Source organism: Lissotriton vulgaris, chromosome 3_1 (assembly GCF_964263255.1).
Source record: "Lissotriton vulgaris chromosome 3_1, aLisVul1.2, whole genome shotgun sequence".
Lineage (NCBI taxonomy): Eukaryota > Metazoa > Chordata > Amphibia > Caudata > Salamandridae > Lissotriton > Lissotriton vulgaris.
Window position 1 is genome coordinate 192,817,577 of NC_141689.1, and position 26,712 is coordinate 192,844,288.

General features: G+C 46.7%; 1 protein-coding gene across 1 annotated transcript in view; it reads left to right on the top strand.

Annotated features, from left to right (window-relative positions):
• The window catches only part of NOL6 (nucleolar protein 6), a 398,079-nt gene that overhangs the window by 192,502 nt on the left and 178,865 nt on the right, over positions 1-26,712 (top strand). The window contains exon 19 of the mRNA XM_086960307.1: positions 10,177-10,340. Coding sequence (XP_086816433.1) covers positions 10,177-10,340 — 164 coding nt within the window. The remainder of the gene's footprint in view (positions 1-10,176; positions 10,341-26,712) is intronic.

Here is a 26,712-nt window from a genome sequence, read left to right on the forward strand (position 1 = left end):
TCTGACCCCGGAGGCAGCCCACCCTCTTGCGACGATCTTGCTGCTTTCTTCACTAGGAAATCAAGGGTCATCACCATTTAACTCGCTACTAAGAAAGAGCTATTGTCCTCTCCAGCCAAATCAACTCTCGGGCTACTTCTCCATCGAACGGGCGCATAGAGTCCCGGGGGGGAAGCCTAAACCGGTGGGCCCCTCCCCGACCTATCATCGCAAGGGTCTTCAACTTCCGAGACGTGACGCCATTCTCCAAGCTGCATGGACGGGCCCGCCTCTCCTCCTAGACAATGCTCGTATTACGCTCTTCCCAGACTTCACCATGAAGGTTCAGGCCAGGCGACATAGCTTTCTGGAGGTTAAAAAAGCCCTACGAGATAAACACATCAAATACTCCATGATCTTCCCAGCGAAATTGCGCTTAGAAATGGACGGAAAGGCGTGGTTCTTCTTCTCACCGGATGAAGTGTGGGACTGGATGGAGGAATGGCGCCGGGTTGGGAGACCTCCGAAAAACCGTGACGCCGTGATGACCATGATGATCACAACCGTGACGATCAGATGCCGGGAAGTCATGAACTCTTTACTGGTGTCAATGCTACTGGAGACCGGTGCCCCTCGCTACGAGATGTTTGGTTTGCTCAAGACTCGCTCGCTGTTCCACGGACCTGGTCTTTGTTTTCTGGGAATTGTTTGCTGAACCGGCACTGACTGCTGGGCCTTCGCGCCCTGATCACTTCTCATTTCAGAGAGTGCCTCCTCCGGCCCGTGCCGGGACATGCTGACTGCCTAACGGGTACTCTTTTTTACCATGTGAATATTGCACTGGGAACTGTTTATATTTTGTATATTCATGGAAGTTAATCATTTCACTGCTTGTGTCAGGCGGGTGGTGGCATCGGCTCACCGGATACCCCCGACATGGTTGGAAGGGCGACAGGCACTCTGCCTAGTTGGGGTGTGGATAGTTTAAAGTCCGCGGGCAGGGAAGCTGGGAAGGGGGTGGAAAGGGGTGTTGGGGAGGATTGTGTTTGTTTCGTTGTTATTGCTTTATCGTTTGCATTGTTTTTTTTGTTTTTCTGCGGAGTCCTCTTTTGTCACATTGGTCTTGTCTCTCGGCCCACTGTCGGTTACGTGCTGACTGGCTATTCACCCCAGAAATTGCCTGGTACCCTAATGCTTTGCTGGCTTTTTATTCCGGTGCGCTTGCCTCACCTTCACCTCTCCTTCCAGATGGTCCATTTAGTCCATAACTATGACACATTCCCGCTCTAGAACCCTCACAATCCTGTCCTGGAATGTAAATGGGCTAGGGCACAAAGTTGAGAGGTGTGGTTCTCCAATATCTTCGACGCCACTCCCCCGATATCGTCCTGTTGGAGCAAACACACCTAGTGGGTAACACTTGTCGGGCTCCTCCACGGGGTGGCTATACGTTACTGATCCAACTGGATTTCACTTCTGGCTCCCGCGGTACTGGGATCCTGATTAAGAAGAGCCTCGCACTTACTTACTCCAAGACATGGGCTGACCCCCTGGGCCGCTTTGCGCTTGTCGAGACTGCTTGCGAGGGCCGTGGGAACTTAATCTCCGTATATATTCCACGGACGCTAGTCTAAGACTCCCTTAAGGAGCTGGGCACACGTCTGTTGGGCCTCCCTGTCGGTAGACTTCTGATTGGCGGGGATTTTAACAGCACAATGTGCGATGACTTAGATCGCAATCCTAAGCGCAGCTCTCATCGGTCGCGCTCAGATCTATCCGACTTAACGCACGCCATGGGGCTGGTAGACATATGGCGCCACTGTTACCCGACTACATCGTATTTTACACACTATTCAAATGCACACAAAAGCATGTCCCGCATTGATTACTTATTCTGTCCTATCACTGATCTCGACTTCTTCGTCCAACCGCAGGGTCTTCCACGGGGCCTATCCGATCACTCACCTCTCATTGTGGATCTGACCTATCACCGCCCATACGCCCGAGGTCCTATTGTTATTAGCCCCTGGCTCATGCAGATCCCTGATATTAAAGACAGCCTTCTTGAACGCACCGAATTTTATTTCACTGAAAATGTCGGCTCAGTTGACTCGGCGGTGACACTTTGGGAGGCATATCTGGCGGTTGTGAAGGGCGAGGCGTTAACACTAAAAACTGGCTATTTACGTAAACATAATGAACAGATCCTCCAGGCGGAATCTGACCTTCTCCACCTTGAAACGGCACATAACACTGCCCCCACCTACGACACTGCTACCCTCCTCCGTACTCAGCAATTGGCTTATAAAGCGCTGACTCGGGAAAAAGCACAGGCCCGCTTGCTCCACACACGCCACCGTGTTTAAGTTTGGGGATACTGCGGGTAAAATGCTTGCGTGGATGGAGCGAAGAGACCAGAGTTCCAGATGGGTGTCCTCCATCCTTAGGCCGGACGGAGTTACTATTGTAGATATTGCAGAAGCCCTTGCCGATCACTTGGAGCTCGTATACACCGCTGGTCCCTGTTATACGCCTGAAGAATCTAGACAACTCTTGGCGGAGATGCGTCTTCCTGTCATATCTTACGCTCATCGGGCGACTCTTGACGCTGAGATCACGGTGGAGGAACTCACTACGGCACTATTCGCCGTCAACTCTGGCAAAGCTATGGGCCCAGATGGGGTCCCTGTCGAATTCGTTAAGGGCATGGCCAGAGAAATTATCCCTCATCTGCGAAAATATGTTTATACAAAGCCGCAACGACGGTATTCTCCCGTTTGCCCAGCGACTGGCTTCCATTGCAGTAATACTCAAGCCGACAAAACCACCCACTGACTGTGGCTCTTATCGGCCGATCTCCCTGATCAGTGCGGAGGCGCAGGTCCTGGCTAACAGTCTTCTCCTCGTGCTTCCCTCCCTCATACATGATGGTCAGTCCGGTTTCCTTCCGGGTCGCAATACGGCATTGAACCTACGGAGGGTCAACAATGTCGAGTCGTCAATCCATTATCCAGCAAGATGCGGACATTTTATCCCTTGACGCTACGATGGCGTTTGACTCGATCGAATGGCCTTACCTCTTCGAGGTTCTGGCCCGCTTTGGCTTTGGGCCCCAATTTATCAGCTGGGTGCGGCTCCTGTATACGGACCGCTTCGCTAAAGTCGGGGTCAACGCCCACATCACGCCGATTTCGACTCCACAGGGGTACTATATATGTTGCATGGCTCCCATCCCCCAAGCTAACCCCCCCCCCCCCCCCCCCCCCCGGTTGCCCCGAGGGTTTTCCATCACGATGGCCACGGACGGCTTCCAGTACCTCTGTATTTATATTACGCCTGACTCGACAGTCTTTCATGATCATAATTTATTAGGCCCCTTTCGCAGACTCCGCAGCGACGTTGCCCACTGGCGCTCCCTCCCGCTCTCCCTTCCAGGCAGGGCGGCGCTTTTCAAAATGTTGGCTCTTCCGCGCTTTCTCTATGCCCTGCAGAATTGTCCCTTCTTGATCCCTGACTCCTATTTTCGTACGGTAGAAAGTGAACTCCGCCACCTATTGTGGGACGGTGGGGCCGCTCGGATTGCCCTGTGTAAACTTTTTCAAGGCTGGTACGACGAGGCATTGCCCTACCCAACCTCCGCCTCTATTATTGGGTGTCGCAGTTGGTAGCTGTTAACTATTGGATACATGGCTCGCCCCTCAATCCGGCCTTCCTTCTTGATAGTAAACCCGCTAAAGATAGGTACTTTGGTCCCATGGCTCACACGGTTACACTATGGCACAGAGCCAACAACAGTTTGGGATGGGCAGACACGCTCTCTAAAGCTACCCCCTTGTGGTTGTCGCAGCGCCTAGGCTCCCTTTGCTTCTCCCAGGGTTCCTAAATTGGGACACGATAGGGATCTCTGAGGTAGGGGACCTTGTCCAGAAGGGAGCCATCCTGTCCTTTAGTACTCTCCAGACTAAATACTCCCTCGAATCCACAGAATTTTTTCGATATCTACAAATTTTGCATGTAATCCAGACCGCCATCCCTGACCTCTCCATTCCTCCTATCTCCCCCTTAGAAGCAGACCTGGGCCCGTTAGATGAGGAAGATTGGTGCTCAGCCCTCATGTCCCCTAGGCAATCGGCTATCTGCCGCAGGTTCCGACTGATTCAGCTAAAGATATTATATAGGGCATACATGTCAGCTCCTACTCTGGGGAAAATTGGACGACGCCCTGACCCGTTGTGTCTGCGAGGCTGCAATTTACCTGGCACCTTCTTTCACATACTGTGGGATTGCCTGAGGGTGCAGCAGTTTTGGGGTGGCGTTCTCAGGAAAATGTGTGACTCCTTGGGTAAGCCGTTCTCACCACTGCCGAAGCCCTGTGTCCTGGATATATGGGGGGCCAATGACCTCAACAATCAAGAACTGCAATGGGCAGCGCTGGGATTTCTGCTGGCTAAGTGCTCCATTGCAATGAAATGAAGCTCCCGCTGGTGGTGGGCTGGGTGGCCGAAATGGACCGATGCATGATTGCAGAAAAGACAGTATACAAGGTGCGTGGTTGCCCTAGGGTGTGGGACAAGAAGTTGGGCCATTGGAATGCTTACAGGGGTGAACTTTGTGACTCTCCAACTGCTGAATTAGCTATATCACGTGATAGACCTATGAGCCGGCTCCTGCGCTAATATGTGATACGTCTGAATTATGATGTTGATTCCTATATGATGCTCTAATTGTGACTATTATTTGACTCTGCTTTTTCTTTAATCATATGTTCATGTTATATAATTATCTCTGGTTTAAAAAACAAGAAAATGCCAAACAGTTGATTTCACTCTATTACGACTGTCTACTTGGTCATAGCGATACGCCTAGAGATGTGATCGCCGCCGAACCTCCGCTATGTCGGCACACAGGCGTGTAATATTTTATTTTCCTTATGACTACTACACGCTGCCGGCCTCAGGGTTGTAGGCAAATACCCAGCTGTGTATGCTGTACCTATTGCAATAAAACTGTTTTATAAAAAAAAAAGAGCTATTGCCATCCCCCTCGTCCGCACCACCCCCTGACCTCTCAGAAAAGCGCAAACCAATCAGCCTGAACACCAAGAACAATGCAACATGAGGCACCTTTACCCCATTCAGTGAAAAAGACATCTACAAGATTCTTCAGAACATCAATCCTTCTAACCACTTCAGTGACCCGCTGCCACCGGCCATCTGCAAAGAAATCAAGAATGTGCTTGTCCCCACCTAGACAAGGACTGTAAACGCTTCTCTGTCACAAGGCACAATCCCAGACTGCCTAAAAGCAGTGCAGGTATCACCCATTCTATAAAAAACTAACACAGATAACACTGACCTCAATAATTTCCGCCCTATCTCCAACATCCCCACATTAGCCAAACTATTTACAAATGTGTACAATTCCAACGCTGTGCTCACATAGAGAATTTCCAACTCTAGACCAACATCAATCCGGCTTCCGGAAGGGTCACAGCTCTCACGCACATTATGGGTGACATCTTAAAAATGCTGGACCAAAGTGATTCCTGCCTCCTAATACTCCTTGACCTTTCTTCCGCTTTCGACACGGTCAATCATGACAACGTTTTATCTATTTTGAAGATCAGGATGGGTTTCTCGGGTGGGGTGTTACAATGGCTCTCATCCTTCCTTCACCACAGATCGCAAAGAATCGAGGCAAACCACTCCCTCTCCAGTACTCATGGGAGTCCCACAAGGGTCCGCCCTATCTCTTATCCTCTTCAACATTTTCTTGGAACCACTAGCTAACTCTCTGAATTCCACGAACATTCTCTTCCATATGTACGCGGATGACACACAACTTTATTTGAAAATCTCATCCCCTGACAACATCATCTCACTCAACACGACCCTAATTATTACGCAAAATTGGTTAATGGAGAACCTTCTACTGCTCAACACCTCCAAAACTGATTTCCTTTTCAACTCTCCCCCTAACCACATTCCCAAGCTAGACCCTTGGCTGAATCATTTCACTGCCTTCAATTGCACCCCTTTCATCATAGACTCGGCCAAATCTTTCAGAATCACCTTGGACAAACGCCTGAATATGAAAAATCATATTAGCAATGTGTGTACGGATGTTAATCTCTTGATGAGGACACTCAAACATCAAGCCATTCCTTCCACAAAAGGACTTCAAGCAGGTGGTACAAGCACTGGTGCGGCTGAGGCTGGACTACGGGAGCGCTACGCTCTGTGGCCTTCCCAAATACACTCTGGCTTCCCTAAGGGCATCACTGAACGCTGCGGAGAGACTGGTCACTGGTACCAAACTAAGTGAGCACATATCACCAATCCTAAAATCTCTTAAATGGTTGCCCTATGAAGCTCAAATTCATTTAAAGATTCCCGTTGTAGCGCACAAAGCCCTGCATTTCAAAATTCCCAGGTACCTAGCGCAAAAGCTTGAATTATCCTGCGGTGGGAGAGCTTCAAGAAGCTCTATCACTCTCCTCCTGAAATCACCCATCCTTACCAAAAAGAGAACCGGTCTCCGAGCCTTCTCCTATGCTGCCCCAAGGATTTGGAACTCTCTTCCACTGGAAGTACGCAGAATCTCCTCAACGACTGCTTTCAAACTGAAAGCCAAAAGATTCTTAATGAACATATCTTTACCTAAAGTTGGGCCAGGATCACTTGCCCGAAATCATTGTTCCGACAACCATTGTACCCTCATGTGATGCTGCGCTTCTTTACCGCATTATGTGTCCCCTTTCGTTGCCCGTTATATTCATGCTTATTGTATTACTCGTCTTGATTCTCTTGTTGGGGAAACAAGTGAGTATTCCTGTTGTGTATTCCTACTTAATGTTGATATTGGATATATGCTCTTCTTTTCCGCACTGTGTACCCCTTCATAATCTGCTACATACCCGTTTATGGTACTACCCTCCTTGATTCATTTGTTTGGGAGTTTTGCGATTATTTGTCTGATACGTATGCATGTATTCCTGTTGTGTAATCTTTTACGGTTGGCAATATTGGATTCATATCCTTTCTTCCTTTGTAAAGCGCTCTGATATCCTTCGGGATCTTGTTCGCACTATATAAAACTTCATAAATAATACTGGGTTCAGTGAAGTCATCATGGTGACGTAGAACTAGAGTTGCCAAGTTCCCAGCCCATGTACTTTCTATAGCTTCCCTGGCACTTACAATATTAAGGAATAGACCCTAATACTTTAGAGGCATATCTGCCCATGCAGCTATGCCCACACCTGGGATATAGTGCTCCCTGCTAAAGGGGTGACCTATCTATATCTTAGGCAGTGCTAGCTGGCACGGCACACAGGCCGTGCAACATGTCAAATTGCCAATTTCTTCGCCTCATCGAGGCAGGCCAGCTGCAGGGTTAGTGGTATGCTGCTAGTGTGGGGGTAACCAGGGGACCCTATTCAGCCTTCAGCCTCCAGGCCCTGAGCACACAGGGAACCACTTACTAGGGACTTACAGGGCAGACATACCAATTGTGGATATGTTTTTAGGGAAAGAACACTGGTACTGGGAACCTGGACAGCATGGACCCAGTACTGTACAGTCAAAGTTACATCAAAATCCAGGCGAAAAGTGGGGTGGGGGTGTACTGCACAAGAACCCTATTTTCTCACAAGCCATTGTGATTGCTACATCTTCCTATGTTAACAAAATAAGATCTGCCAGTAACACCCCGAACAAACCTTTCAAGACTGTTAAGCAGCTCTCTAGTCTGCCGGTCCAGCAATTATTAAGAGAACTCTCAAAGCTTCTTCGACAACGTCACAGTTTATTTCAGAGATATGATCATGAAGATCTTTTCTGATTTTGAGGTTAATGAGGATAGACCTTCCCTCACTCTGGTTGCAGAGGACTCTGCTGATCGATACTCTACGGCAACTATGTCCGTGACCCCCCCTCCCCCACCATATCTTTCTTGAAAGTAAAAAATCTTCTGATGCAAATGAAATCAGATTCTACGTATGACCCTCTGTCCACCCAGAGGTTTGCAATTCATAGCCTATCAGTTTGGAGCTTGTCTGGAAAAGGTTTACGATCAGATACTAATAACGGGAGTGTTCCCCCAATGCTGGAAAGACAAAAGGGGTGACAGCAGTGCCTGTTGAAACTCCTGACCGATGCTTCAGCGAAGCTCTGGCTCAGTTCCCACTTTGAGGACAGGATTGGAAGCCTCTGGCATGAGAAGGGTGGAATTGGGATTGCCTGGGCTGCAGGAGAGGTCAGGCAGTGGACAGCCCAATCCCCAGACCTGTATGGTCATTTTCACATGTAGAACATCGCAGGTAGGAGTCCTCTGCCTTCCCAGTTTCTGATTCAGTGCCAAGAGAAGCCTGCTGGAGACTGCGGCTCCTACCCTCATGTTTGACCAGAGATCCTTGGCGCAGTGGCGAAATCAATCATGGGGAATCCCTAGATACTCCATGGAAATGGGCTGAGGAACAGAGAAGACCTGATCCAACACCCATTGTGGCTTCACAGGGAGTGTGGGTGGGGAGTGATAGACCTCACCAAAGTAGGAGGCAGACTGGGTGCAGCAGAGGCGTTCCCAATCAGTAACAGCTGTTGGAGGAGTTATTCTTTTGAGGAATCCTCACCCGAGTCCCGAACAAAAGAATCCAACATAAGGGAACTTCTGTGAGCATGCCACCCAAAGAGAATAACACATTGGGCACAGAGCGAGAGGAAAAGATGTATTCACTGGATGCCGTGCACCAACATCCTATTCTGACCAGGTGGACAGGAACCCAGAGGTCCCCCGTGCTGCCAAACTGACCTCTGCTTGAGACATTGATCCACGATCGTTTGAGAAACATTGGCCAACAATGGGAGAGCCTTGACCGCAAGGTCATGGCAACTGAAGGAGCTCTTGAAGATATTAAGGATAGAGTGGGTGAACACGAGGGGCAAAAGAGGGATTGGGAACAGAGCCAGGCTTACGGGGAAAATGGCGCCATGGGCAGATGGAAACTATAGAGAGCTTGGAGATGTGTTCCCACCTTCATGCTTCATCTGGAGAGGAGGGGTAAGTTAAGGTACTGGATAACTCGCTGTGCTGCATGCATAAGAGTAATAGGTTTTGACCACCAGGATGGTAAGGAGGAATTAATGGGACTGTGGGAGGGTTCTTTGGCTTGACGATGCAGTCTGTTGAAGGTGCACAGATTAATTATGCTACCTATAAGCAGTCTGGAAGAAAGAAATACTGAAATTGTGATTGTCATGGTCAACTTGGGGATTCCACAGCAGAGGGGGTAGGTGGCTCATAAGACCTCCAAAATCCAAGGGCTCTCCTATAAAGAGAACAAAGTTTTGAATTTCCCATACTTTAGCAAGACAACACAAATAAAGAGGTCGTGACTTCAAAGTGTTATAAACAAATTGCGGGTAATGGACGACCAGGCCTCCCTCTGGTATCCAGTGAAGCTCCGGGTGCATTCTGAAGGGAAGACCTATGTTTTATCAGATCACCAAATGAGCAAACGGCCTGGACAAACACCAGGCCCTGTGGCCAGCTTGCACCATGCTCTGCCAAGGTGTCAGAATCAGTACACGTAATTTGTATAGCAGACATTCATAGTTATAGGTTAGTTATGGTTCAGCAAACACAAAACTAAAGAAGCATTGAAGTTAGTTGGTCATGGTATATAGTAAACTCCATAATTCATGACCCTGCCATCTTCAGTATACCGCTTTGCTGATAGCATTTGATGGTTAAAGAAGGCCAAGTTAAAAGGAAAACATGGAGTCTGTGTTATGGTGTGCCTTGTGCATGGTATACCATAACTGGAAATTTCATTGCTTTTTTTGTTCTGTATGCTGAATTGTGATAAACGTTTAACTGTTTCTTTTCTTTCTATGTGTGTATACATTTTTTGTTGGAGTTCAGGTTAACTAATATGTTACTTGATTATGGTGCTACCATCACCTAGTGTCCCAATGCCACCAAATTAAGCCAACCTTAATTTTGACCTGCTATTACTTGAGAAAGTTTGTAGTGAGGTATTGTAGTAGAATTGTTGATTGTTTATTAGTATGTATAAGAATGTTTGATAGTGTGGCTTAGTTCTTCGAGAGCCTGTCTTGGAATGACTTTTCAACGTTAAGTGTATTTTATTTCCCTGTTGTGTTTATAATGGGTCCATTATATTCTTGTTTTTAGGATGGTTTTGTTTTCCGGATCCAAGTGGCTTATCATCGGGAACCTCATTTCCTGAAGGAGTCTGTCACCCCAGAGGGCATGTTGAAATACAGAGACACAGATGAATCTCATCAACTTGAAATGGAGACACTGCATCTGCCACAATTGACTAGCACGTTGCACGGGTGAGAAGCCGCTGAATCCTTTGACTTGTATGACAAAATAGTGATGTACAAATAACTAAATGCATCCTCCACGAAACAAAAACAAAACAAATTATAATCTCAGATTATTGCAGATGAAAATCAAATCCCATAATCTACCTTTCTACTGAAAATGATCTCAATATTTATTCAGGGCTTCATGGTAAATACAGCCCAAGATGCATAGAACTAAGCAAATGTATTAATATTTGGAAGAAACAATCCAAGGGGGACTCTCAACGAAGGAGAGAGCTCACCCCTAGGAGTTCTAATGGGTGTTTCCTCTCTCTGATTCTTCACTTTAAGAATAAACCAGGCACTAGACTACATCTAAAAACTTTCCTCCAAAATAGCTCTCCAGCACTGGCTGGTGGTTCAGCAGCAGCTCCTTCTATCCTGGGTGTGATGTCATCATGCTATATGTGATGAAAAAATAAAAATAAAGGATGTAATGCTTACATTCATTGTAGCTACTTTTAATTCAGGCCGAATCGCAGTCCATCAATATTTTGTCCACTATGCCACCTCAGTTTTCACCTAGTTATATGCCAATCAGCCTTGATCCTGCCCCAGTGGGAACGGTCCTGTCCAAAATGCTAAGCCAGGTCCACACTGAACCGGAACACAAGCAACCCAAGACTTGTTTTTTCCTATTGGACCTTTTCATTCAGGTGTAGCTTGATTCCAGTGATAAAGTGAGCGCAAGGCTATTATCTGAGCATACCTGTTGCTCTTACGGTATTGCACTGAAGTAAACTATTTGTGGCACTTACTGGCATGCTGTGTTCCTTTTTTTCTGCACCTCATCAATGTGGGTCTGCATTCTTTTGTTGTCTCATCAACAAAATTCCTCATTTTTTGGATAGCTGTTAAGTCAAATGTCACCTGCTAATGTTGTATGGTTTAAAACTGTTGACGTTGTTGCAAGAAGATATCTTTATCAGATCACAAGCTATTTGTATATGGCATTGTGGTGTTGACCAAGGTACTTCGACCTGCATCTGTGGTTTATCAATGCACCGGAAAGCCATCAGTGAGCAGGATTGCTCAAGGGCACCCTAAGTGCTCCCTATTCCCTGCTTCAGGTAATAAACCTGATGGGCAGAGGCCCCCAAAGGGATGGAACGGTCTGATCCTGCAGGTTCATCTGCTTTGGTAGCTCTTCCCTGGTGATACGTGACTCTATGGATCCTTAGGCTCTGGCCTTAACAATGGTCCCAACGAAGAATGTGAGGCCTAATGCACGAGTGCATGTGCTGTCAATGTGGCTTACAGTATTGTCACTGATGCAGCCCTTGGAGCCATTTTAAGTGCTTTTATTAAACCTTCGAAGTTGATGCATGGGGGAGACATTTCAGTGAACGACAGCCTCCTTCATTCTTAATATATGGATGCTGGTCTCTGTCTGGGCTTAAACAACAATAAAGGCCTCGTCATATCTCGTGGATGTGATATCCCTTATCCTTCTAGACTTCCTTCCAAAGACGTCTGTTCTTTTACTTAGGTGATACGCAAAGCAGTGTTAGAAATATTTGTTCCCACTGCAGAAACAACATCTAATACTATCATGAAAATGCTGCAAACATCCTTGCAGGATTCAGAACCCTTTCTCCCTTTAGATCTGTGTTTTGTTAAGCTCATCATTCGCCCATTTGGGTATCTTTGTGCTTGTAAGAACCTTGCTTCTAAAGAGAAACAGAAAAACCATTTCAATATGGGAAAAACATGGTTTAATGAGTCAGAAGAGGTTAGTTGTGCTCGTATTGGCTTCTGAAGGTTTTGGTGGGAAGACAACCATATTTTTAAATCTTTCCTGAATAATAGGTCACGTTCTAAACTAGCTTCAGTTGGAAGTAGGTTCCAGTCACCAAAAATTCCCTACCACTTATTGTCCTACATTTGGCCTAAGTAACTTTAATAGAAATGTATCTGCATCTATTCAAGTGTGAGATGAAACAAAACTGTGTATTTTTGGTCAGTGTAATGTACGTACAATGCATAATGATTTAAAAACAAATCACTCTTGATCAGGCAACCAGTGTAGTGTAGACCGAGCCAAAAAATATGGTGAGGTTGTTCTCTTTATGAAGATCCCTTAAGTAATCAACTTTAAGGGTTGGAATGTAGATCTGTTTGACTCAGTGGCTAGATCTGTATTGTTCAGTTTCAGAGCGTGATCCAATATTGGGGTTGGCTCTTACAAACTGAACTATTAATGTAGCCAGTACATGCAGCACCTATTTGTGTAGATTTGTTTAGAGCCAACTGAAGAATATTAATAAAAGTTGACCTTGTTTTAAAATGTATCATTCATATCTATGTCTTTTTTTCATGGGGCGTTTGGCACAATTAGGCTGCCTTCTAAGTGATCAAACTTTTCTCTTAAGGAAATCTATGGTACAGCTGTTACTCTATGCCTTCCAGCCTGGATGCTTAAAAAAGATGTTTAGGGAGATGATAAGGCAACCTCTGTGGTCATACCTTGTGATGGTGAACTGCTCTTCAGAGAGAAGGTCATCACCTCCCTGGAGCGCTTTAAGAACAGAAATGTCACAATCAGCCTCCTAGGCAAGGGCTCAAAAGCATAGCAGATCTTCAGATTCCAGAGCTTTTTAAGACAGAAACTTTGACGACAACCGCAACCTTCTCAGTGAGAGCGGACTCCCCAGCAGCTATATTGCTCACTTCAAGGCAGGCTGTGTCTAAAAGACATTCGCTGCTGCAGAACAGCTCCAGTCTCCACAGCCGCTGGATCTGCCACTTGTAAACTTTTGACTGTCTCCACTTCCACTGCCAGCTAAAGATAGGGAGATCAGTCTTCCACTTGGTGACCAGTTGGGAGGCCATTACAATGTTTTACTGGGTTTTCCAGCTTATCCTTAAGGGCTTTGCCCTCCCTCACCCTGGACTGCCATCCCTCCTGAATTTTGAGCTCTGTGGCACACCCCTCAATTTTGGAGGAGAAGGTTCTTTGCCTGCAAACAAGGGACCTTAGAAGCGCTGTCTGGGGAGGAAACTGACAATGACATCAGAACCATTTTGGATCTTTGTCTCTTCATTAGGCAGGACTAGGTCATAATTCTGTTCCTGAGCCAGGGGCTGCTGGCTGTCAATGTAGGGGGATTGGTTTGTGTCCTTGGATCTTCTGGGCACCTAATTTCTGCTGCAGATCCTTTCTGCCCACATAAGAGAAGTTGCACAGTCAGCACTCCATTGGCCGACTCTGCTACCATTGTCAGCCTCCAATGCTGTTCCTGGAGTGCCCCATTTACCGGGACCACCTTGACCCTGCAGCCAAAGAGGCCAGGTCGCAGCTTTTCAGGGTGATGATGGCTCTGGAGCGCCTTCAACCCAGAAATGCCCCAGGGGCCTGTAGGTTGATTTCCACCGGTTGGTACTATCCCAACACTGACGGATGGTAATAATGAGTAATATATCTCACCAACACAAATGACGGCTTTAAATGCATTTTAAAAATCCAACCATTTTTCTCAAATATCAGCTTATGAGTTATGAAAATACACACATTTTTTTGTCTCGAATACATGCTTTTGTATTTTTGGTATACATCTAATAATTCAACCGAGCAAATGCTTCTATTATAATAGGCTGAGCTGCATCCAGAAGAGCTATTCACACTTACCTGGACAGCTGCTAATAGCTCATGAGTCCGAGACGCCTGGACTAGAACAAACCTACTGACAAAAATCTTGTACCCATTGCCTGCTATGTCAGATCCCTTACTGCCTTTTAACAAGTCCTTGAGTGAAACACTGATGGCGACATGGTCTAAACTGTGTTCAGCTCCTTCCATAAATCAGCCAGTAGCAAGGCTTTATACAACCAACCCTTGGGATCTGGCCTTTTTGACTGTGTAACAGACTCCCAAGAGTTGTTCAAGCTTCTTCTTGCAAGGTGAACCCCAATGCAATCCCTACTACAGCACCACATACAGAGCCAAAGTATATCGATACACCTGTGAAGAAGGTCTTTCCTTCCGCTAGCTTGGCCCTGAGATCCATGAGCACAGTCTGTCTTCTGTGAAGTTGCACACCTGCAATGTGTGATGTGGCCAGAGATTTTGGAATGTTTTCACTGAGACAACCCAAGACTGACTGGAAGAAACAGAATGTCTTAAGGTGCACCCTGATTATAACAAACAATGAAGATCACGCTATAGGCACCAGTGTTGTGATCAGGCATCATGCCTAGATGAGAGCCAGAGGATTTTTAGTGATGTGCAGGTGTCTCTTATGGATAAACCATTTAAATGGGTTCAGGCTTTTTGGCAAGACGATTCTGTGCGGAACACTTTAAAGACACCCATGTTATTACACTTTAGGTTTGCTCTCTCCGGCCTATCGTATTGATCAATGACACCGAAAATTCTCAGGGTGCTCTTCAAGCCTTGCCTATTGCTAAAGGGCACCTCTCCCAACTTTTACAATAGCCAACACACCCCTTCCACAGTTCAAGATGATGTGGCAGTGGCAAAGGCAGCGAGCACCACCAGGGACAACAGAAGTCTGTCAGCGATGGCTCTTCCTTGGCATGTGCATGAAAATCTTTATGACCACCTCCAGACACCCCCAACTCAGAATGCTGTTTTAGCACTGAGGATTGGAGTGGCCAGGCGAGAAAGAAAATGATTTGGGGAAGGAATGGCAGGGAGGCAGATCTGAAAAGGAAAAATAAGGCAAGAACCAACTATGCTTGATTCCTGAATTATTATACTCCACAGATAACCGATGCTTCTCCAGTATTAGGGGTGTCTTTCATAGATTCACATGCTTGAATATTCCCCGTCGCGAAGTGGGAGTCCCACGGTACATAAAATAGCAATAATGCTAATATATATATATATATATATATATATATATATATATATATGTAATGACATAATACATAATAAAACCGAGATAATATACACTGAAAAACCTCAACAATGGTTCCTACATAGGAATGCATTATAGAGAGAAAACTCATTTGCAACATATCAGTGTCATTATGTTAGTCCAAACTGCAGCCAATCGGGCTCAAGCACCCTCTAGAACCTTCTCCTCAGAAGCTCAAGCCCTCAGATTTTCTACCGCACGTCGTGTGAAGGGAGTCTCCCTGAGCTGTGCTCAGTTTTTCCTCATCTTGTCTTCTACTTCTGTAGTCCTAAGGATGTCAAGTAAGAAGTCTTTGTTTAGGCCTTGCTCTTCCTGTGGGAAACTGCGTCTGTTTGAGAAGGACCCCCACCAAAAATGTATTTACTGCCTTTATCCTGAACATAAGGTGGCTGACTGCAAGTTCTGTAGAACTTTTCCTGCTAAGACTCTCGGGGACAGGGAAGGTCGTCTTCTGTTATGGTTGAAGCGCCTTCAGGACAAGTAAGGAGTCTTGTCTGATGCAGAGAGTTTCCAGTCAGGTCCTTCAACTCCCCCTTCTAAGCGTGGCAGTGTTCAGGAGTTACCATCTCCTTTCCTGAAGAAGAAAAAGCTGGCTTTATCAGTAGCCCCAGTGAAACCTACTGCTACTGTCACCTCTGTGACTATGCCCACGAGACTGGCTCTCAGGCGTCTTTTCCAGCATCTACAAGTGTTTTTACACTTCAGTCAGCGCGGTCGTCGACGGGCTCGTCGACGACCAGTCCATCGACGAGATTGGCTGCTGTGGCTTCGTCGACGACTACTGTGACGACGACGACATCGGCTTCGTCGTCGTCGTCGTCGTCGAGGGTTTCGTCGACGGCTTTCACGACCACGAAAGCCTCTACATCTTCAGTCTCGTCGACGATTCCGATCATATCGTCGACGAAAAAGCTTCCGTCGACGAAGAAGTCATCGTCGACGATGCATGTCCCGTCGACGTCGAAGATCCCGTCGACCAGCTCGTCGACGACTTTTATCCCGTTGGTGAAGGCTTCGTCGACGGTGAAGATAACATCCAAGGATTCGACTACGAAGTTCCCGTTGACGAAAACTCCGTCGACGGCTGTGTCAAAGCTCTCGTCGTCGACGAATACATCCAAGACATCACCGTCTCCGACAGCTGTCTCTAAATCATCGTCGTCGACGGCTGCTCCGGTTCAAACATCTACGTCGACGACCGCTTTACCTTTACCTTCTGGTTCACAGCAAGAAGACGCAGCATCCACTTCAGGATCACTGTCTTTCGCCAATATGCCCTTAGTGCCTTTGGACACTTCAGCTCCTACAGTTGTTACGGAGTATTCTTTGAGCAATATCCAGGACTCTGCTCTCCAGTTGCCGCCTCCTACTCTTCAGCCACCTTCACCATTGTTGGTAACTGACCATGAAACGGAATCTGTTGCAGACGACAATGTTTTTGGTGATGCTCAAAGTCCATCGGATTTGATTATCAAGTGTCAGGACACTAGTTCTGAAGAGGACGAAGAGGAGGTTGAAGACCAACAGGAGGAACAATATGTGCAGGTTCCTATGGCGACTTTTCCGGTATCGCTGTTTTCCAACCTCCAACATATGTTGGATGATTACAATAGGAGATTTCCGCCTACGCTCCAGGGTACCCCGGGCCATGCTACCTCTGAGACCACAGAGCCTCTTCAACCTCAGCAAACTCCTCCGAGGCAGACTGCTCCATCAGAAGGGCCACGTCCGGCTATCCCCACTAATTCTCAACGAGATGTGGATGATGAGTCAGAGCCGGAAAGAGAGGAAGGAGAAGTTCCTCAGGATACAGATGATGAACAAGACCCGGATATGGCAGAATTCGATGACTATCGAATACAAACACCCTCTCCACAACAGAGCGATTCCGGTGATTCACCTCCGGTTGACATCGCTAGCTTCCATAATTTGATGGATAAGGCGGCAGACCGCTTCAAATTGCCAAGAGTGCAGCGAGAGGAAGACTGCTTTCTCTATGACTTTAAAAACCAGCCTTATAAACAGGTCCACACCTTACCAATTATCGAATTTGTGTGGAAGGAGGGAATGAAGATCATGCAGGCTCCTAGCTCCTTACCTGCTCAAATCCCTCGATTGGAAAAGAAATATAAGGCACCGACTGGCTCGCCTGCTTGCTTGCTCTCGCATCCTAAGCCAGATTCCGTGGTGACCCAAGCAGCGCAACTTCGGGCGCGTAACCCTGCAGCTCCTATCACTTCCTCTCCTGATAGAGAGAGTCGACGTTTGGATGCGATTGGGGAAAACTTTTCATCCATGGCATCTACTTCAGTCCTTGCCGCTAATGCTTTAGCCATTCTAGGTCATTTCGACCGACAAATGTGGTCAGACATTTCTGCGCTGGTTGCGTTGATTCCGGAAACATCCAGAGCGGAAGCGCACCAGATCCTTCAAGATGGAAAAAGGGCTTCAGAAGAAATAATTGACTGTGCTGTGGACGTTGCGGGTACTGCTTTCCGTATCCTTGCCAGTGCTGCCAGGGTTGGCTAAAATCCACATCGTTCCGACAAGAGATCCAGCCAAAGATACTTGACATGCCGTATGACCGAGAGTCGCTTTTCGGCTCTCACATCGATGAGGCGTTGGAATCGATAAAGAAAGATACCGACACAGCAAAGTCACTTGGTTCCTTGCAATTCAAGAAACAGCCTTTTCGTGGTGCGCGTGGACGAGGCACCTCGTCCGGCATTTCTCGAGGAGGGCAGTCCCAGTACCGCCAGTACAATCAAGGGAACCAGCGTTACTCCAACCAACAATCTTCTCGTCAGCAGCAGTCCAAGCCCTATAGAGGAAAGTCTAACTATAGAGGCTCAAACAAACGTCAATGACTTTCAAGTTCAGCAGAGAGTTGGAGGGCGAATCTCGCAGTTTTACTCCCAGTGGTTTTTGATAACATCGGACCAATGGGTTTTAGACATTGTGCACAAGGGTCATGCCTTGGAGTTCACAGAGATTCCTCCACATTCTCCACCTTCAGGTGTGCCACCTCCCCATCTAGAGGAGCTACAACATCAGGTTCATCTTCTAATAGAAAAGGGTGCAGTCGCAGTGGTTCCTGTATCTCAGCGAGGGAAAGGTTTCTACTCATTCCTCATTCTCAAAAAGACGGGGGAGTGGCGACCCATTATGGACTTGAGAGCTCTCAATCTGTTCCTCAAACAACAATCTTCCGCATGCTGACGTTATCGGAAGTCTTACGACTTCTCTGCAGCGGAGATTTCTTAACAACAATAGACCTGCAAGACGCCTATTTTCATGTGCCAATTATCCATCGACATCGGCAATACTTGAGGTTCAAGGTGGGTCATGATCACTATCAGTTCAGAGTCCTGCCTTTTGGCCTACGATCAGCACCTCGTGTCTTCACGAAAGTTCTGGCTCTGGTCATGGCTCATCTGCGTCTTCAGGGAGTTCAGATCTTTCCTAATCTGGACGATTGTCTTCTAAAATCCCAATCTCCTCAACAGCTGGCTCACGACACACGTCTATGCCAACAAATGTTCAAGGCTCTAGGGTTAACCATCAATGTGGAAAAGTCACACTTTACACTGCTGCGAAGGAGAAATTTCCTAGGAGCTATCCTAGACCCAAACCTGTCAAAAGCCTTCATCTCCCTCGAACGACATCAGAAGATAATTCGTCTGGTATCACTCATCAGGTCAAAAAAGTCAGTTTCTGTGCGAACGTTAAAGTCGTTTCTGGGGATGGCATCATCTTGTATGGCACTGATCCCAAATTGCAGGTTACGTACTCTTCCTATACAGGAGGAATTGGACCTGCAATGGTGTCAAGTGTCGGGGTCGTTCAACGATCAGGTGACGATCACACCCCGCATGAGGAACAGTTTGCTCTGGTGGGAACAACCAGCCAATCTAGACGAAGGGATTTCTTTCCTAGCCCAGTCTCCGGATCTGACGTTGACTACAGATGCCTCCATGGAGGGCTGGGGCGCTCATCTCCTGGACCTTTCCATCAAAGGCAAATGGACGGCGACACAACGAACCTGGCATATCAATCGGCTGGAGTTGATGGCAATCTTCCTAGCGCTCAAACCATTCTTGCCCGTAGTGCAGGGGGAGTCGGTGCTGGTTCAAACAGACAACACCACCAGCATGCACTACATGAACAAACAGGGCGGCACAAGATCTCAGCCACTGTCTCGTCTAGCTCAAAGAATTTGGGATTGGGCTCTTCATCACCAAATTTCTTGGACGGCAGTCCATCTGCCGGGGGTATCCAACATCCTTGCGGATTCCTTGAGCAGGTCCGCGTCATCCACTCACGAGTGGGAGATACCGACTCTGGATCTGGTGTTCCGCCGTTGGGGTCGTCCCATGATAGACCTCTTTGCAACCCCAGTGAATCGGAAGTGCCAATCTTTCGCAAGTTGGCATCCCCATCCAGAGTCCAGCGGAAATGCCCTACTCATAGATTGGAGCGGACTGTTTGCTTATGCATTTCCACCGATCCCGTTGGTGCCAAGGACGTTGTGGAAGATGCGCAGGCAACCCTGCCACTTGATACTGATCGCCCCGCGCTGGCCCAGACAGGCTTGGTTCTCGGAACGGCTTCTGCTATCACATTGCACACCCATTCATCTGCATCCACGTCCAGACCTCCTGACTATGGACGACGGTCCAATTTGCCATCCAGACCCATCCACGCTTCAATTAGCGGCATGGAACCTGAATATGTTGAATTTGCGAACTTAAATATGCCCCAAGAATGCAGAGACATTCTAGCGTCTGCTAGAGCTCCATCAACCATCAAGACATATAAGCTAAAGTGGAAGCGTTTCTGTCATTGGTGCGCTGCATCCAATATCCACCCAATCAACTCAACTCCGGAGCAGCTTTTGCCTTTCTTTCTGAGCCTCGCTCAGTCTGGTCTCTCTCATGCCACCTTGAGAGTTTTTCTAGCGGCTATTTCATGCTTCCGGCACGATGGCTTTACGTCTCTCTGTTCATCCAGAATCATCCGACAGTTCTTTAAAGGACTTTTCAGGAAGTTTCCTCCGATTAGGCGCCCTCCTCCGGCATGGCACCTCAACGTGGTATTGTCACAGCTTATGAAGCCTCCATTTGAACCAATCCACAGAGCAGACATCAAGTATCTTACCTGGAAGGTTGCTTTACTTTTGACCTTAACATCGTCTCGTCGTGTAAGTGACCTTCCCGCTTTCACGATCAAGCCTCCGTATTTACAGTTTAAGCCCAATGGAGTGTCACTTCGGACCAATCCTTCTTTTTTGCCGAAAGTACCTACTAACTTCCATTTGAACGAACCTGTCTTCTTAAAGACTTTTTTCCTGGATCCAAAATCTCCGGCAGAACGACGACTACATTCTTTAAACATCAAGCGTTGTCTGAAATTTTACATTTCAAGGACCACCCCTTTCCGTAAATCCGATCAACTGTTTGTAGCATATGGACGGATGCGGAAGGGACATTCAGTGACAAAACAGACAGTTGCAAGATGGCTCTCAGCAGCCATATACTTTTGTCACCAGCAAGCTGGCAAGCCTTTACAACGTCCAGTACAGGCACATTCAACGAGAGCAATGGCGTCATCCACCGCTTTGTTTGCTGGGGTGCCTCTACACCAGATTTGTCGAGCAGCGACATGGTCCAGCAGGCACACCTTTACCAGACATTACTGTTTGGAAGTCATCAATGAAGCGGATACCGCAGTGGGGCAAGCAGTGCTTCGTCATCTTTTTAAATAAGGTGAGCCTCTGTTCCCTCCTCCATTTCTTTTTGAGATTGCTATATGCTTTTAAGCCATATGTTATCGTTTTCAAGTTTTAAGAATTATTGCAATCTCAGCTTCTAAGGAGGTTACTGCTATCTATTCTATTCAAGCATGTGAATCTATGAAAGACACCCCTAATACTGGAGAAGAACAATTGTTACTTACCTGTAAACAGGTGGTTCTCCAGTATTGGTGTCTTTCATAGATTCACATGCGACCCTCCCTCCTCCCCTCAGAGGCTCTTTTCTCCTCATACGCCCTTATTACTTGTGCTACGAAAATCTGAGGGCTTGAGCTTCTGAGGAGAAGGTTCTAGAGGGTGCTTGAGCCTGATTGGCTGCAGTTTGGACTAACATAATGACACTGATATGTTGCAAATGAGTTTTCTCTCTATAATGCATTCCTATGTAGGAACCATTGTTGAGGTTTTTCAGTGTATATTATCTCTGTTTTATTATGTATTATGTTATTACATATATATATATATATATATATATTAGCATTATTGCTATTTTATGTACCGTGGGACTCCCTCTTAGACGACGGGGTATATTCAAGCATGTGAATCTATGAAAGACACCAATACTGGAGAACCACCTGTTTACAGGTAAGTAACAATTGTTCTACTCTCTGAAATATGAACGCATTATGAAAGATAGATACTGTTCTCAAGACAATAAACTTTTGTTCTGTGCTCTGTTTTTACCCAGAAAAAGAGAATATCATTGACGACAGTAGTCTTATCAACCATGCAACTCTCACAAATGTTACTAAAACCCCACAAACAATATGCATACCACAGTTTGTCTTTCATTGAGGATTGCTCATGAGCAGAGCGTAATATTCAACTTTTCAGATGCGTCATCAGGAATAAATGAGCATGAACCAAAATAAGCCCATGAATCCTGTTTCACCTTGGGTGACTTTGTGTAAATAATTACATCTAAGTGAGGAAACATGTTTTGTTAAAGCACGGTGAAACTCAACAAGGATATCTAAGATACACCACCCGAAGTGGGCATTGATCTTAATACTGCTAATAAAGTACACTTGTTACCAGGAAGACCTGACCTGTCTGCACAAGACTCCTCGCATCCAGACATACCTGCTCACATTCACTCCGTCTTCTTGTGCTGTTACTTCTCCCCGCCAGTGCCAAGAACTTGAGAGGTTCCTATCTTCAGCAGAGAGGCTGAATAGTGAGCGTGTACTCCTGGGGGCCGCTCTTTATACCAACGCTATACCCACGATGGCCGCCGCACCCGGGCACTTGGGAATGTGGTCCAGGTTGATAATGCTGGACTTTGAAGGGAAATAAGGCAGCGGTTAGTGGTGGTAAAAGCAGGGGGCATTGAATTGAGGACGCAACAGGCTACAAGGCATCCACCAATATGCAGACCTATTAGGCCCATGGACTTTCCCACAAGGTATTTATTTACAACACAGGGGATGGGAACAGGGATTGAAGCGGGCCCTAGAGAGTGCACCACCCTGATAATGACAAAGGCTTCTTCCTCCTTCCATGCCACAGCTGCAGGCACACTGCTTTGATTCTGCCTATGGTCATACTAATGGAGGCAATATTTGTTTTTCCTACCTGAGTAGCGTCCTATAACTTCAGACCAATGGGGGGCTGCAGATCGTTCAACAATGTTATGCCCTCCCCTTCGCATCCACTTTCCCTCGGATCCCACCTGTTTTGCTTCAGATTTCTGCGGATCATGCCTCTATCTTTGTGCAGGATGTTTGGGTGGCACGTAAGCCATTCCATTTTTCTCTCAAAGGCTTGGCGACCCGGGAATTAAAGACTTTGCCTTATTATGGCTCTCAGATTTCTTATATAATAGATCCTTTCGAATTTTCAATCTACTATTTCGAGTCCATAGTACAGTACAATATTTGTGCATGAGACCCCTTAGCATTTGGGTATAATCTGTTTTTTATGCTGATGACACCCAATTTATTGTGAAACGTGAAGTAGAACCACAGACCGTAACCTATGAACTCAAGGAATGTTTTGCCAGTGTCCATTTGTGGATTATTACCAACCATCTGAAGCTTAAAGACAGTGTGAGAACCCCATTCATAGTACACAGTGCACACAGGCGCTACTGGGCCCAACCGTGGGGGCTGAGGCCGTTTACTCCTGATGTCCAGTGGCCAGGCCTACTATGAATCCTGAGCAACTGGGCCAAGTACCCCTTCTGCTCTTAACTCTCAGTGGTAGTCGTGAACGATTAGTCTAAGGCTCACTCATGGAGAGGTTTGAATACAGATTAGTGAACAAGACTCATAACTCAGAGCTTGCAGTAGCAGAGATAAATTGTTGTCCAGCCAACAAAATTACTTTTGTACAAAAATAAGTCTTTTCTTTCTAACTCTGTGAGTGACAGAACTTTCTTTTGCATGAATAGACAACAACAAATTCCCCCTTCAGGTCGGAGATCTAGTGTTCAACTGGCAAGTCCCTGTATGGCCAGCTCCTCTGTTTGTGATCAGGGTTATTCTCCTATCACTGGTTGCCGGGTTTGTGGAATTCTTACTAGCAAGCCTTTAATTCAAGGGTCCACTCAGACTCTTTAATTATAGTTAAAAGTGTCTTAGCTCAATTAATCTAAATAAACTTTGTAATTAATGTGAAAAAAAGTGTCTTAGCTCCATAGCACTCTTAGCAGCGCGTCCTTCGGGCCTTGTGGGTCCGTCCACGGGCACTGTGAACAGCTCCAGTCCTGCTCGGGTTAGTCAACTGCATGCAAGCTTTGCAGCAGCCCTCTTCAGGTGCAGACTGTCCTCTCAGCCTACGCGGTCATCCTTCGAAGCGATCAAAGTTGTTTCTGCGTTTTTCCTGCATTCTAAGTGTCCACGCTCCCCGAGGAGGGGGTGTTGATTCAGATACTCCTTATCTTGATTCCATTGAAGTCGTGGTACTTTCACGACATCCTCAGTCAGTCCACAGTGTCCAGTCAAATGCAGTCATTGTTGCTCCTTGTGACCTACGGGTCACAGCCACTCGCAGTTCGCAGTGCCAAACAGGCCTCAGCTGCATTCTTTACATACCATCTTCACTGCAGCCCTTTCCTGGCATACGGGGTCGTTGACTACCCAATTGGTGCAACAGCCGTCTTCTCACACCTTGCACTGGGAGTCCACTTGAAAGGGCTCCCCACTGGACTTCGCTCCCTCCAAAGCTTTCCTCTTCCTTACAGGGCTCACTGGTCTTGGCAAGGAGGCAGTTGCTGGTGCTTCAGGCTCCAGAGAAGGTGGTCTTGGTTTGCCTGGGTGATGTCCACACACCCAGCAGGAAGTCTAGAAAGCCATGATTCCAAGTCATGATCACCAGTAGAAGTCTTGAAGAGCTTCCACCTCCCCTCACAGCCAGTCTGGCTGCTAGGCAGATGACACTTTTTGGGGTCTCAACCTTTCCATTGATTGTATGACAGCACAACGCTTGCCATTGCAGCGCATGCCTTTACAACATGGTTGTAACAACGCAGTGCTGTTACAACGGGTTACCATTAAAACGAAAACTTTTACCATGCATAGGCCTTTACAACGAATTTTGTTGTATTACAATGAATTTCGATGTAATTGCATAATTGGTAAAGGCATCTGCATGATTGAAGTGGTTTGAAAATTTTAGTATATAACAGGTAAGTATAAAGCCTATATATAGGTGTATATGTAGGTTTATGTTTATATTTCCCTGTAAAATAGTTACATTTTCATGCTAAAGGCATGCTTGGCAATGTGTGTGTTTGAGTATGTATGTATGTATATGTATATGTATATGTAAACTCATTTCGTTAAAATACCACAAGTGCTCCGGCCCGTACCCACCCTAAAAGTACCCTTGTCACCCCGAAACCCATCCTAAAATTACCCTTCACCCCCCAAAACCCATACCCACCCAAAACCCTAAAATTACCCCTGCCACCCCAAAACCCATAACCACCCTAAAAACCAAACCCATACTTAGCGAATACTTACATTTGAAACATATATCCCTTTACTATTCATGCCTTTACAAAGAAATTTGTTTTAAAGGCATGCGTTGTTACAGCATTTGCATTGTTACAACCGCGTTTTAATGGTAGCGAGTTGTAATGACCGCGGTGTAATGGTGGTTCCCCTTCCCAACTTAGTCCATTTCCAGACACCAAATATGATTTAGGGTCTGGGTCTGTGAAGTTTTATGTTGGAGTTCTGCTTCTTTTGAAGTACATATTTCTCCTCTTCATCTTGAAAGTCACAGTAGGAGAGACTCTGAAGCTGATAGTCCCACAACACAGGCCATAGGAGTTACTAGAGTTCACACCTGGAAGTCTGCCACAGGGATATGTGCATCAAAAGGTCAATCCTGGCCTCCAAGCAACAGTCTTTGCGATTCAATTTTCTGCCTCATCTCCTTCCTGAGATGCGGTCAGGCCCTTTCCTTGTGATCTCTCACTAAATTAAAAAGCATCCTTTTGAAGTGTACAGGGGGAGCTTCGCTCTCCATCCTCCAGTGTGTCCCACCCAGCTCACAGGAATGCAGCAATACACAAATCCTTATGTGGGTTTCCTCTACCTCCTCGGGTCTTCACCAGGCAGGCCTGGGCTCCCCATAATGAAACCCAGGGTCCTTCATGCAATGTACCATTATAGGCACACTTGCACTCAGTGTATGTACACAGCACACAATCAATCAATCAATCATTTGTAAAACGCACTACATACCCATGAGGGTCTCAAGGCGCTGGGTTGGGGGTGCTACTGATCGAACAGCCAGGTCTTGAGTATCATCCTGCATGTCTTGGGTCTGTCGTAGGCTCAATGAGAGGGTGTTCCATGTAACAAACCTACGGCCTACCACTGGCCACCAGGAATGAGGCGCAGGTGGAGGCTTGTGCGGGTGGAGGAGGACCTCGAACTTCAGCTGGGGCAGGGAGACACAGGCGGTGCTGTGCGGGGGAGCAACCTACCTGGTGGGTAGCAACCTATCTGGTGGGGCCAAGGGCTCCCTCTCAGAACCATGCCGTTCTCACCTAGTAGTTACTTTGTCTTGTTAACGCCTTCCATCATGTCTATATTTAACTTCTCATTGAGCGCAGCGAAGCTGCTGTTTACCTAGAAAGCCGCACAAATTGTGCCTATTTTGAAAAAGCCATTGCTGATCCCAATGAACTTGCCAACTATTGGCCCAATTCGGTCCTTCCCATTTTGGGTAAGGTTTTGAAGGGTGTTATTAACAAACAACTTTCTTCTTATCTGGAGGACCACCACTTACTGGACCTCACTCAATCTGGCTTTAGAACTTTCCACAGTATGGAGACCGCCTTAGTGGCAGTAGTTGATTCTGTCGACTTTTATTGGATGCTGGCACTCCGGCTATGCTGGTTTTACTCGGTTTGTCAGCTGCCTTCGATACCATCTCACATTCCATCCTGGTCGAATACTTTATAAGATAGATCATTCTGGAAGGGCCTGGGACTGGTTCAAAGATTATTTTCGAAAATAGGACCCAGGTGATCTCACTTGACCCTTTTAAATCTCAAATTATGTACATGGACAAGGGGGTCCCTCCGGGCTCCTCTCTGAGCCCCACCCTCTTTACCCTCTATTTGTCCCTTCTTGCTCAGATTGTTAAATCCTGTGGCTTTGACATAATATCTTATGTAGATGATACCCAA